Here is a 14,180-nt window from a genome sequence, read left to right as displayed (position 1 = left end):
ACGGTTACGCTCACATTTGCAGACGAGAAGGTGGACGATTTTTTAAGGATTGAGTGATTCCTCTTACAATATATGATCTTTGCTAGACCCACGCTCTCAGCTGGCTCGAGGGGGCGTGTGTTTGCTACGGAAAGCTGCTTCATGCTTGCTAGCGCCCGCCCGTTAATGCTGTGTTGTAACATTCAAGTTTGTGTGCAGATAAGGTGAACAGCAGCTATCCACTGTGTCCAACTGCACCAGCCAGGTGGAATATCTATCAACACACAGAGACGGCTGTCTTCACACTGCTGCCATCTTCTTATATATCTGACGGTTTGACACAGGTCTCATAAAACGACACGGTGACCGTTTAGTCTGTTTTGGACCAATGTAGCTCGGACCTAAAATGCAAACGTAGCTGCTAGCAAGCGAGCCAGGCCGTGTGAAGCTGGCTGGCTGTCTCATTCATCCGGACAGGAGCATAAATGTTTCTCACAAACCAAATTATCGAGTTGGTTCTCGACGCTGGCGAAGATGCGCAAAGACGTGAGGATATTATTAGTGGGAGAGCGTAAGTAAACCAATTATTTACCAGTCGTTTACAGTGTGTTAGGGATTTCTGGCTGTCAGTCAGGTCAACCTCTGATGTATTTTTTGCACTGCATGGATGCTACTAGCTGGATATGTGATGCTAACACCCACCTCCCCAAGTAGTGCCCTTTAATTGATGGTGTGAGGATGTTGGCTTTGTGTTCATTCACTCATGTATTGTCTATCTGGTAATCAGATATACAGTGATGTAGTGGTAAATATAAAGGTGGCATAAGGCAAACAACGAGTATTATAAACAAAAATCAGTTATGTTTTCATAAATACATTCATTTATGCTTTCCCCCTTTTCCCCATCATATAATTTACCTTGATGCTCCTTACTATGTTGCACAGGCTACTGTGATTTAATGCCATGTAGATTAGTATCAGCCTAAAATGGTGGGGAAACTATTCCACAAATAAAAAGGTGGGTTAACTCAGGTCAGGTGGTTTCACCCTCCATTTCATCCCTGCAGATATTGCAAGCTGTGCCCCACATTTCCCACATCTGAACACAGCATTGCTATCACTGTAGAGTCTGAAATATCACATTGCTTTTAGAGAGCCCAGCTCTGTCAGGTCTATCCAATTTTAATGGAATATCTGGAATACGTTGGAATTTAGTGAGGTGTATTCCAGACAGAGAAAGTCAAGGAATTTGACAAATTCTCTGGTAGTATCAGGGGATTTTACAAATGGGTCACTTTACAGGAATATACCAGAATGTGTTTTACAACTTGTTTCACACACACATTACATGGTAGATTTCAGCTGTTGTTCCACAGTTCCACTACAGCAATCCCAGCAGTCAGTGGGAGCCCTGATCCATACCTGGTACATTCATGTCAAAACTTCAGCCTCTGTTGTTGTCATGGTAATGAAAAATACCATAACATGGTGAAACTGTCTTCATCCTAATCACATGGCCTGAATAGCTTCAGATTGATGGCAATTCCTTCACATTGCTTTGATAAATGATATCCTTATAGCACACTCATCTCAATTGTAATGATTTAGTTAGTTGTCGAGTCTTGCCTGCAGGAATCAGCTTGTGCCAAGGACACACACACACACACGCACACACACACACAGCAGTTTCTGAATCAGTTGGAGAAACAATATATCAGCCACATTTTCAATTATATGGTGGAGTGAGACTAGTTTCACTTTGTCTCATTTTCAAATTCTGCATATCTATTTCTCACTAGGCTGCATAAAAGCTGATGCGCTTCAGATTATATGAATGCACACAATTAATCTTGCTAATAGAGGAGGAAGGTCGAGCAAATAGCAAATGTTGTATAAGCTAAGATCTAACAGAGAATCTCACTTTCACTCTCTCTTACTCCTCTTTTTACTTCTGCCTCCCTCTGCAGCCAAGGTGGGGAAGACTTCCCTCATCATGTCCCTGGTCAGCGAGGAGTTCCCAGACGTGGTATGGATAAATTATTAGAGCTCCTACTCCATCAATGTGCACTACTAGCAGACTCACACTACCAAGGCGTAATGGTGAATCTTGAGGATGTCCTTCCCCTTTCAGCTTCATACATTTCTACCTGTGTGCCGACTGCAGAGTTTACAACACTGACTTGACTGTGCTAATAGCCAGTTGTGAGCATATCCGTCTTTGTGACAAGCAGGTGTATCACTTGTATCCGTCCCAGGTTCCCTACCGCGCTGAGGAGATCACCATACCTGCAGATGTCACACCAGAGAGAGTTCCCACACACATCGTAGACTATTCAGGTACTTTCAGGCCAAGGCTGTTCCTTATTTCTTTTGACTCCTCAGTGATTGGTTTCCATGGGATTTCAATTCAATTGCATTCTAATATGATAAGCTTTAATATTAGGAATCAAAACAGAAAATATTAAAGTTGTGTCTTCAGCTCTTGCCTCGTTAATCCTATTTTATCTGACAAGCTGAAACCGAGAAACACTTTCTTATTAATAGAAATGGCTAAGGGAAAGTTTTTAATACAGTTGTCTTGCATCCACAGAGGCAGAGCAGACAGATGAGCAGCTGTTTCAGGAGATCTCCAAGGTCAGTTGATTATCTATTCATGTGATAACTGGAGAGAAGCGCTGAGTAAAAGTAGAAGCCTGATGGATGATTATGTTTGTCTCTCTTGTCATAGGCAAATGTGATTTGCATTGTCTACTCTGTCAACAACAAGAAGTCTATTGAAAAGGTTTGTCCTTATCACCAGTGATGCTAGCATTTCCATATTTTGTTCTGCAGTAAACGGTTAATAAAGATAACATTGAGCATCCTGTCTGCTAATTGACTCTATTATTTTTGTATCACCTATATGACGCTGGAATATGACTGTATGACGCTTATACAGAATAGGGGTAGCCTGTCAAAATAATGATAGTCTTTTCTTTTCTATCTTTTCTGCCCTTGTTATTATTTGGGCAGGTGACCAGCCACTGGATCCCCCTCATCACTGACAACACAGACAAGGATAGTAGGTACGTAGTTGTATTTGAAAAGCCTGGTGATGGTTTTATGTTGGCTATATTCTGGATTAATGACATATTACATAGGGAGGAAAAGGGTACGTAATACTGTGTGTGTGTGTGTGTGTGTGTGTGTGTGTGTGTGCGTGACAGCATGACCAGCTCCCAATACTGACTCACAACCCCGTGGAGAGTCTACAAAAGAATGATTGCTATAGCGAGAGGGCGTGCATATTCAACTAGGTTTTGAAGAGATGAGCTTAAGTCATAGGGTGGAAAATTTCTCACAATTGCTTTTCTGTGAGCAGCCACACTGGGGATGCTGCTATTCATATGATCAGATTCAGCTTGGTTCACCTCCCCCGCCCCAAGATCCTCACTGTAAAATGACAAGCTCTTTTTTGTGTTGGGGAAAATAGCGTCATGTGTTTGTAGGACCTTATGAAATAGATGATGGCCAGTCTGGGATTATGGTATGGTGTCGGCCTGATGTTAGCCAGGTGGCATTAGTCTGTACGTTGCATAACACAGGGTGAAAGTCAAATGTTATGATGTAATTTATATAGTGTTAATATGATGCCGTATTTGTGTGTTGGTGTGTCCAGGGTTCCTCTGATCCTGGTGGGGAACAAGTCGGACCTGGTGGAGCACAGCAGCATGGAGACCATCCTGCCCATTATGAACCAGTACAGTGAGATAGAGACCTGTGTTGAGGTGAGAGAGTTTTGCTTGTACTACTATCCACCATTACTACTTTTTCCCATCACTGAAACAAAGACAACTGTTGTGATGCTTCTGAATGCTATGCCTGTATTCATGTTTCATGTAGTAGCATTGCTGTGGTTTCAGAGACCAGACAGCCACACATGGGAAATTGTGTTGCCCAGGAAACAACAGGTCAAACGGTACATAAAGACAAAGGGAAATCAATATCTCTGTGGCCTAGTCATTCGTACACAGAACCTAGAGAAGGGAAGAATCATGACAGTAGTTCAACAAATGCTTTTTGTTCCATATCATTGCTGTCGGTTGAAAACCTTGTATCTCTAAAATGTCAACTTTTCAGAAGAAGAAAAGCAGCCTTGTTTTAACTTGATCACCATCTATTTTGGAGTTTAACCAATGGAGTTTGAAAGGGTTTTATAAGCCCAAGGATGGTAAATTTTTCTCAACGCATAGAAGACCATGTAGTCCTTCAGTTGAAGTGAAAACATGAAAATCACCAAAATTGGAGTTACAAGGTTTTCACATGACAACAGCAATATATAGACAGAAAGTGACTACAGCTTACAATTTTTCAGTTTGCTTGGTGTAAAGCTGGCCCAAGATGAGGACATTTTCTCTCTTTATCTTTTCCCTTTATCTCTCAATTACAGTGACATGCCTGGTAATCTGGTGTCCATCAGTAACGGCCTTTACAACCTTTACTCCTATACATTCTTTATGAGCCCGACCTTCACCCGAACTAAGCATGTGTTTCTCTCATGAGTGGAATAACATCCATGTGTGAATCATGTGTTTTTGCATACAGATGTCTGTTTGCAACTGGGTTCACAGTAAATGAAGCCAATTTGTAGGAGTCTGCAGTGTAGTCAATTTTATAGATTGCTTTATTAGCTGGTTTATCTGTTAACTTACTAATCGAGCATTTATTCTTTGTTCCTGGTAATGGTCATACTTCCCTTTTTAAACTTCCTGCCAATCTCTGTCTCTTCTCTGCAGAAATGCCTATGATGAATATTCTTTTCTGCACACCTTTACTATGTAGTATAAATTTATGAAGATTTTTGTTTTTTTCATTAAATGGTATACAGTGGTGAGTGATTGGTGTTTTGCTTCCATGTGTGTTTATCTTCTTCACTGTCTCCAGTGCTGAGTTGACTGTCATTAGCCTTCCTCTAGTGTCACTGACCTCTATCTAGTAATGGGGCAGCAGCTATGTTTTGCCAGACCGGTTAATTAGACCAGGCGTGTCCCTCATACAGATCCTGTGTGCTAATACCCTGTCTGGCTGTGACTTGACACGCACACACACACACACACACACACACACACACACACACACACATACAAACAGACAGGTAGGCAGGCAGGCAGGGATGGCCCTACTTTGCCAGGTCACAGAAGCAGTGCTACCATTTCAGTGCACTGTAATATTGAAAAGCAAGCATACGTGTGTATAACTGAATCCCCTTGTTATATTTTCCCCATGTTTCTAGTGTTCAGCGAAGAACCTGAAGAACATCTCAGAGCTGTTCTATTACGCCCAAAAGGCAGTTCTTCACCCCACCGGTCCCCTCTACTGTCCAGAGAAAAAAGATGTAAGAGAAAGGATAAACTATGGAATACTTCTGCACCACTGTTTGAGTTAGCAAAGTGATTCTCACCTGGTTTTACATCAAGACCTATATTTGACCTTCTCTATGAAGTTGCAATGAATTATGTAACGCAGTATTTGAATGTCTATGTTGCTGTCAGCCCACAGTTCTGTCAGAGCATTTCACAGCCCACCGCGTTATAAGGCCATTTTTGTTTTAGTGACTGTTTGAATTGCCTCTTTGATTCCCAGATGAAGTCACTTTGTGTTAAAGCCCTGAGTCGGATCTTCAAAGTGTCCGACCTAGACAACGATGGGATTCTCAATGATAACGAGCTTAACTTCTTCCAGGTAAGTCAACTGACGACTACTGTAGCTGACAATCAACAGTGGATTTAGTATGCAGTAGAATTTGCAAATGTGTTTTATGTTTTTTGCTTTTTGGATGATCATGATGTTTTTGTGTGTGTGTGTGTGTGTGTGTGTGTGTGTGTGTGTGTGTGTGTGTGTGTGTGTGTGTGTGTGTGTGTGTGTGTGTTTACAGAGGACGTGCTTCAACACCCCGCTAGCGCCTCAGGCCCTAGAGGATGTCAAAAACGTGGTGAGGAAGAATGTGAGCGACGGAGTGTGTGACAACGGCCTCACTTTGAAAGGTAGGGAGGGGTGAACTGACTGACTTTGGCAGGGTGGCTGTCTGACTTGCAGATTGTAGTGTTAGAAACAAAAGTTCAGTTGACAATGGCAAATTTGAGAAATGTTCCTCATGTTGTGTAGTACAGACAAAAACACCGTTACACTACTCCTAACTATGTTGTTCTGTGTTTCTGTTTCCCCCTCCAGGTTTCCTGTTCCTCCACACTCTGTTCATTCAGCGAGGTCGCCACGAAACCACCTGGACGGTGCTGAGGAGGTTTGGGTACGACGACGACCTGGAGCTGCACCAGGACTACCTCTTCCCCGCGTGAGTCTAGCTCTGACCCTTCAGATAGCCGGTTTCTCTATTGGTACACTGTTATTTCTCCAACAAACACTTCCCGTGTGTGTCTAGCTTTGCTTCCTTAAAAAAAATATTTTTTTTTTTGCACCTCAATATATTTCCGTTCAAATGTACTGTGAAACTTTGTTCTTCGACCTTAAACGACTGATTCCCCTCATAGTGTACTCATGACACACATGCTTTCCCTCACACACTATTCATCTTTTGAAGGTAACGCAGTGTTTGCCCTGACACATAATGTTATCTCTGTCGGTATAGCTTTAATATCCTTGATTTTATCCCACTGTCACCACTTGCCAATGTCCTCAATCAAACTGTTTTTTATCTTTACAGCCAGTATTGTTTACTCTGTTTATCTTTTTGTCCTCCCCAGGCTCTTTGAATCCAACTGTGTCAATTTACATTTCAACATTTCACCCTCTCCAGGTTGAAAATTCCTCCAGATTGCACCACGGAGCTCAACCACAACGCCTACCTCTTCCTCCAGAGCGTCTTTGACAAACATGACAAGGTACCGTACGTCTGCTCCTGTGTTTACTTCAGTCTCTGCCCAGGAAAGGCACTTACAGGAAGCTGTTCAGTACTGAAATACACTCCTAAGGCCAGCGCTGGCCGCCCGCTGAGGCTTGATTTAACTTCTTGCCACTGACGGGGGATTGGCAGGACAGAGAATAGCTGCGGGGCGAGAGTGAGAGTCGAGGAGTGAAAGTGGCCGCTTGTGCCAAGATCTGCTTTCTGTCGTGTGATTAGTGTCCAACTGTGCGTGTGGGCTTCGAGGGTCGTGTTTTTTCTCTTAGTGAGGGTTGATAGGCTGCGAACTGAGTGGCTTTTCGTGCCTTTGCTGCGTACCGAATGGACATGTTGAGTGTTGTTTTTCCCCTTACATTTCTCTTAAAATCTATAGTAAACAAGGGCAGTGCTTTCAGCTTTCAGCAACCCCATTTATCCCTTCTTAATTCAGTTCAGTTCACCTCAGTTCAGGTCTTTATTGTCCCACAAGGGGAAATTCATTTTGCAGCAAGGCATAATAAAAACAATAAGAACACAATGCCATGTAGTACAGTACAAATACAAACGATTCCATATAATAAGAGTCCTTAAAATAAAGTGCTGCAAAAATGCAGAAGTAAAAACTGCAACATTTACATTGTGTGCAAATGAATCATATTTATTGCACGTGCGATAAATTAAATTAATAAATTACTCCTGCCTTCACCACCAATTACCATATTTTGCGGTAGCTCTTCTTCCTTTCCACCGCTAACCAACCAACGAACCGTCTTTGTGTATTCCAGGACCGTGACTGTGCCTTGTCACCAGAGGAGCTGAGGGACCTGTTTGATGTGTTTCCCTACATGCCCTGGGGTCCGGATGTCAACAACACAGTGTGCACCAACGACCAGGGCTGGATCACCTACCAGGGATATCTGTCACAGTGGACGTAAGTGGGCCATTCAAATACATTGAAACTTGTATTCAGGGAAGTACTAGGCTTAATCTGTTTACCTATCTGTGTGGATGTAAAAAACACATCATCACACTTCAATCACACTGACTAGGCGAGGTTGTATATGTCTAGTGAATCCCTTTTGCCTTTTCCTTACTTTCTGTCCAGGCTGACAACGTATCTGGACGTCCAACGATGCCTGGAGTATTTAGGCTACCTTGGTTACTCAATCATCGCCGAGCAGGAGTCCCATGCAGCAGGAATCACAGGTGAAATTTCATACGTGTGATTCATATGTGCCATGAATAATATTCAGCATCATATTGAAGGCTAACCTCATTGTCCCTTTGTGGATTTTATTGTATAATCATGCAGTCAGTGATCACATCAGTCAGTCACCGCTGTCTCATAATGCCGAACAGCTGTCAGAGAGTTGATGCAGCAGTTTAAACTGACTACAGGCATGCGTTGTGTACTGCAGCAGTCTAAAGTGATTCTCTGATGCCCATGTGTGGTCTGCCCCCCCCCCCCCCCCTGCAGTGACCCGGGATAAGAAGATTGACTTGCAGAAGAAGCAGACCCAGCGCAGCGTCTTCCGCTGCAACATCTTTGGAGACGTTGGCAGCGGCAAGAGCGGCTTCCTCCAAGCTTTCCTGGGCAAAAACCTCATGGTGAGCAGAGATAAACACTAGTGATGAAAATGCAGCTTCATAATGCAGACACATAAATTTCACTTTGCCGTATACATAGACTGATATTTCACTATGTAATGTAATCAAAACAATATTACCTTTGCTCCTTCATTAGCTTCTCACCCCACAGACACTGCAAAAAGAAAACATTATGTATTACATCTATGTACTTTATTTCACTCCAGTTTTCCAGGACAGAAACAGAAACCTGATTATGATTTTTTTTTTTTATAATCACAGATAACGAAAATACAGTATCAAAACACACTCCTGTGTCCTATACACTGATATTCCCCATTGCTGCATGAAACCACAGGTTACCTCATATCGAGATCTGTTTTACATGATGTTTCTTTCCTGCTCTTCTCTCAGCGCCAAAAAGTAGTTCGAGAGGAACACCGATCCTACTATGCCATCAGCACCACCTATGTTTACGGCCAGGAGAAATACCTCCTGGTGAGTATCATACTAATGGTGCTTGAATTGGTAGCAATATTTTGGATTATTGAATTGCATTGCATTTTACTGTTAGTAGAAAATAATCCTCCTCTCATTGATTTGCCTCATTTCTCATACTTTTCACTCATACTTTCTGCTTAACATTTATAGAAATTGTTGGATGCATAAGTTTATAGAGCCACCGTTTGCTATATTCCTACTTAGATTGTATTTTTTTCTTTGCTGTGTCCTGTTACTAGACACAGGGATGTTGGGTCTAAGATTTCCTGCCAGTGTCCACACCAACACCAGAATTTAATTAGGGCAAATCAGGCAAATCTACGGATGAGACGCTCTTCTCTGTTACAGCCCTGATTTGTGATTTAGGCGGATCAAAATCTTGCCTAGTGCAGCTTTATGTCTTATCTGATGTTAAAGGAGGGCTCTTCCTCTACGATATGGCATACTGTATATTCTGCTTGCTTATTGGATAGTACTCTGGATTTGCCTCTGAACATCCTCTCCTCTCCTCTCCTCTCTTCAGCTCCACGAAGTCTTCCCCGACTTCGACTACCTGTCTGATGCCGACCTGGCCTGTGACATTGTCTGCCTGGTCTATGATGTCAGCAACCCTCACTCCTTTGAATACTGCGCCAAAGTCTTCAAGGTAAAAACGGATAAACTTGTGTGCGCTGCTCACTTTCTATTAAAAGAAAAATGCTCGTTTGCCCATGGAATTTGGACAACATTTTAATCATGATCATCAATTACTCTGTCTTTTCCCACAGCAATACTTCATGGACAGCAAGATCCCCTGCATGATGATAGCGGCCAAGTCGGACTTGCCGGAGATCAAGCAGCTGTACGCCTGCAGCCCCCTGGACTTCTGCAGGAAGCACAAGATGCCGCCTCCTCAGTCTTTCACCTGCAACACCGCAGCAGCGCCCAGCAAAGACATCTACATCAAACTCACCACTATGGCCATGCACCCGTACGTATACATGCACTTCATAAACCAGCTTTACCCAAATGTGTTAAAGCAATTTCGCTCGTTCGCCGCCCCAATATGGCAGCCGAGGTAGCAGTTTTGAAATTTGAGGACTTCATTACCCAGAAATCGGGTAGCGTGATGTCAGTAAAATGCTCCTGCTGCTGTTTAAGAGACAGTTTTGTATTTCACTCTTACTGTAAGTTTGATTTGTCATTTTCTGTGAGCCGAGATTTCCTGCCGGTGTTCATACTTGATACCAGAAATTAATTTGTCTCAGTTAGTGGGGATGGGACGCTCTTCTTTATTGCAGCCCCACTTCATGATTCAGTGTGATAAGACATTTTACATTTTTACATAAAAGTCTTCCCTAGTGCTGCTTTCATGGTTCTGTTAAGCAAAAACCGGTCAGGTCTGTCTTCACCCGGTTAGGATTTGCCTATATAAGAACAAAGCCTGTGCTCAAAATCCCAAAAAAGCCTTGGTAATTTCCGTCGCTCTGCCTCCTCCCGCAGGATAAACTCGCTCCCCGCGGGGTTGTGTTCCTGCTCTTTGCGAGTGTCAGTGTCTCACATCATGTACTACAAATCTCCACGCATCAATGCACTTCGCTGCCCTTTGGACACGTCGCTTTCAATCTGGTGCGACAGTGTTTTCACAGCGTAGGTAAACGGGACTCCCCGCTGAGCTGTAATGTTGATCCCTCCCTGAGGTCCGCGCTCCTGCAGTCAGTTAGACTGCGGTTCACTGTCAACACACACACACACAGCACCTCTCAGCCCGTCACCCAGTTACATAATCACACACACACTACACCAGTCCTTCTTAGGTAAGCCGTAATCCACAGCCTAGTCAACTACATACACACAGTCATGCATCCACAAAAACAGACACGCACAAATGTGATCTAAATATATTTTGGTTTTATTCATCCGTGAATTGGTGAGAGGAATGTAATGAAATAGAAGTGCATTTTTTTCCAGTCCTTCTGTAGAAGATGTTTTTGTTTGGTAGGAATTTTAATTAGTGTGCCTTTACTGTCTGTTGGATTTACTGTTTAAGAAGGCAAGAGTTTGTTTTGCATCCACACAGGACAAGAGTACATTCTAATGAGTTTGAATTCCAGGATGAGACTAAATTTAGTGAATTTGGGCTGTAAACAATCCTGTTTTGGGTCCCTGAATTTATCTAGTTAAAATGTCCATTCAGAGATTAGAGCGCTTGACTCCAGAGGCGTTAAAGATTAGATCACAGTGTGGCCGGTTTCCCGTCACCTAGATCGTTCTCCAAGTATTCAGATAATCCCATTCGATCTCATTGGATAGACATTTTTATCCTCCTCATCTTTCCTTTTGTCTTTCTCGGATCACGGCTCCTAAGTCATGAGTCACAGATTGGTGATTGTGATGGTGGCGGCAGCAGCACGTCTTTCAACTCTAACTTACTTTTCTTCTTGTGTCTTGCTCCTGTACGTGTATCCCACTGTGTGTTGGTGTGTGCGTATGTTTTTACCTGTGTGTGTGTGTGTGTGCGTGTGTGTGTGTGCGTGTGTGTGTGTGTGCGTGTGCGTGTGTGTTCCCCGCCTCTCTCCTCAGCCACGCCCGGCTGCGCTGCATGTGCACCTGTAACCGGTGCACCTTCTGCTTGTGTCAGAACTTCCTCAACTCTGAGCTGCTGCAGACGGTCAGGGCCAAACTCTACGCTGTCGTACTCAGCAGGTCCTCTTCACCTCCTACTACTACAGCTGCCTTCTCTTCTCTCTTCTCTCTTCTCTCTTCTCTGTTATCAGCATCATCATCACCCCACGCTGTCTTTTCCCTTTCATTTCTCTTCTTTTTTTTTTTTCATTCTGCCATTCTTTGCAGAGTTGTTTTGTTTCATTTAAGGCATATCATTTTCTCAGGATGACGCCTCAAACGGAGCACAGCAGGTTGTTGCAAGTGCTACCTTATGTGACTCTCGCCACCAAACATTTTACAGATTGCGGTGCGCAGGAGGTGGGCAAGCACAGCATTTTCACAATATGATATTATGGCATGGTAAAAGTTCATATTAAAACAGCTTTAGAGACTGTTTTGAACTGATATCAGAAAGATATTTAGGTCCCGAATTCACAAAACGATGCAGGTAGCAGCTACAAACTTTCATTTTGGTGCAATATTTACACAGGTTTCAACATTGATGCAGGCCATTGTATTAACATCTTTTCAATGCATAGACCATAAAAAAATAGGATTCAACATCAAAATGTTTGCTGGGTCTCTTCACCCCTCATTTGCTGTCACTTTCGCCTGGGTATCATCATTTTCCCTTAACCTTTCTTTGTCCTTATTTTTCCATTTGGTTATGCAGTGCAGAAGCGCCTCCTTTTGTACTTCTAAGTTTCTCTCTTTCTCTATCTTCCCGCCGTCTTCCTCCTTTTCCTTTGTTTCACTCTGTCGTCAAAGCTGTTCAGTCCCTTTTTCCTCCCCTATAGCAACTCTTTCACTCTGATATCATCATCTTCTTCCTGTTGTCTTCTTTTTTCTTTTCCAACTTTCTTAATTTTGATATTCTTTGAAAAGTTTCAGAGTTAGAGGCAGCTTTTTCCATTTTCATCCCAGGCCCACGGTCATTCCGTTGCCGTTCACAACAACGGGTTGTTTTCCTCTTTGCTCATGTCAGCATGACTTATCCGTCTCCTCTAGCAGAGATATCATAACTCATAGTCAGTCCTGCTGTCTCATGTCATAACCCTAAGCCTGTGTGTTTCGCTTTCTTTTCCTTCATCATCTCCATGCTCTGAAGTCCCATCCCTGTTGTGTTCTTTCATCATTTCATCCGTGTCTTTCTTCACACGCTCATGTTATCTGATTCCTTTTGTCATCTTCCTCCTTCTTGATGCTAAATAAGACTTTTCAGATTTGTTGTGAAGTTACGAGATATCAGTTTTTAGGGACTTCCCTCATATTGTGCATGATTTGTTTTTATAGGCCATGTTATTAGATGATGTATTATGTATTAGATTATGTTACTAGGTTATGTAAAAGGTATTACATGAGGCGGTTGAGTTGTGTATCTGCCCCAGTTATGAGTACTTTGTGATTTTTCTGACTGGTTTCTCCTTCTGTTTGTCACTCTCTGTTTCTATCTCTTTCTCTTTACTATCCCCCCCTTCACTCTCTCATACTTCTTGTTCCTTTATCTCCCTGTCTGTATCTCCGTCCATCTGTCTCTTTTGGCCTCTCTCTCTCTCTCTCTCTCTCTGTCTCTGTCTCTTTTGGCCTGTCTCTCTCTCTCTGGTTCTCAGACATGTAAGCCAGGCAGACCTGAAGAGCTCTACCTTCTGGCTGAGGGCGAGTGTCGGGGCCACAGTGTTCGCAGTGCTGGGCTTCGCCATGTACAGAGTGCTGCTCAAACCACGGTGATCCTCGGACACACAGACCAACCCCCTTACCCTTACTTTTGACCCAGTGTAGTCACATTAAGCTATCCCACACACGTTCAGAAAATGAAAGATGACATTTTGAATACGGTGAAAGTTAGGGATGGGACAATATATCGAAATTCAATATATCGCAATACAAAAATGTGACAATACGTATTGCGGGGCAGAAAAATGAATTGCGATATTAACTACATTTTATTCTGCTGTAGTAATCACAATTGAAACGGCTTGACCATCACAATTTCACAAGCTCATCGAATTATATTATTTGCACTTTGTAAAGACATTTTTAAATTGTTGTTTACATTCTAGCAAGACAATGCACTAGATAGATTTGTGGCTCAGAAATAAACATAATTCTGCACAGTCATACTTTGTTGTCATTGAACTTTTATTTATTACATCGTATCGTGGTTGTATTGAATCGTGAGCCCCATAACGCATATAAAATCGTATTGTGAGATAAGCGTATCGTCCCATCCCTAATGAAAATCTGTCATGGTTTTGTGGTATAAAGTATCCCAATCTGTAAAAATTGTTTTGATTTTGGGGGGGGGGGGAAATAATCTTGTGCAAGCCCGCACTAGCAAGTTTCTTCTTTACAATTTCATTATATATTTCTCCTCGTAGGGATAAAGGTGAAAAATATTTAATTTTGTACCAATATTGCTCATTTGCTTTCTCCATTTGTCTGCAAGTATTTGCTCAAAGTACAGATAATATATTTATATTTGTATTGAAAATGAGGGTAACTGCTGATGAGCCTTAGTGAGTTGAACATATATAGCTATTTTTTTGGTTGCCTGCTGATTGAAATGGTGAACAACTCGGTGTTAATCACT

General features: G+C 42.5%; 1 protein-coding gene across 2 annotated transcripts; it reads left to right on the top strand.

Annotated features, from left to right (window-relative positions):
• The first annotated feature begins 211 nt into the window (after positions 1-211).
• On the top strand, positions 212-13,865 carry rhot1b (ras homolog family member T1). 2 transcript variants are annotated; one of them, XM_071912898.2, is made up of 20 exons: positions 212-550; positions 1,947-2,005; positions 2,235-2,316; positions 2,570-2,613; positions 2,708-2,761; positions 2,992-3,044; positions 3,638-3,746; positions 5,252-5,353; positions 5,602-5,700; positions 5,894-6,002; positions 6,190-6,310; positions 6,773-6,857; positions 7,642-7,787; positions 7,962-8,062; positions 8,334-8,464; positions 8,858-8,941; positions 9,468-9,590; positions 9,712-9,914; positions 11,507-11,629; positions 13,201-13,865. In XM_071912898.2, exons 1-20 carry the CDS (start codon positions 514-516, stop codon positions 13,316-13,318), a joined length of 1,983 nt encoding a protein of 660 aa, XP_071768999.1. In that variant the 5' UTR covers positions 212-513; the 3' UTR covers positions 13,319-13,865. The 2 variants fall into 2 exon arrangements, with proteins under 2 accessions (XP_071768999.1, XP_071769000.1); XM_071912899.2 differs by lacking the exon at positions 11,507-11,629.
• Positions 13,866-14,180: the final 315 nt, after the last annotated feature.

The sequence above is a fragment of the Centroberyx gerrardi genome, chromosome 3 (genome assembly GCF_048128805.1).
Source record: "Centroberyx gerrardi isolate f3 chromosome 3, fCenGer3.hap1.cur.20231027, whole genome shotgun sequence".
In the NCBI taxonomy this organism is placed as follows: domain Eukaryota; kingdom Metazoa; phylum Chordata; class Actinopteri; order Beryciformes; family Berycidae; genus Centroberyx; species Centroberyx gerrardi.
The sequence above is the reverse complement of the archived record's forward strand: the minus strand, read 5'-3'. Positions and strand labels throughout refer to the sequence as shown.

What these genes read in the sequence shown, in the direction of transcription:
- rhot1b (XM_071912898.2), top strand. Translation starts at nt 514, where the DNA reads ATGCGCAAAGACGTGAGGATATTATTAGTGGGAGAGC. An exon ending in CCATGCAGCAGGAATCACAG is followed by an intron (nt 8,063 to 8,333) that starts GTGAAATTTCAT and finishes CCCCCCCTGCAG; the next exon opens with TGACCCGGGATAAGAAGATT. An exon ending in ACCACTATGGCCATGCACCC is followed by an intron (nt 9,915 to 11,506) that starts GTACGTATACAT and finishes CTCTCTCCTCAG; the next exon opens with CCACGCCCGGCTGCGCTGCA.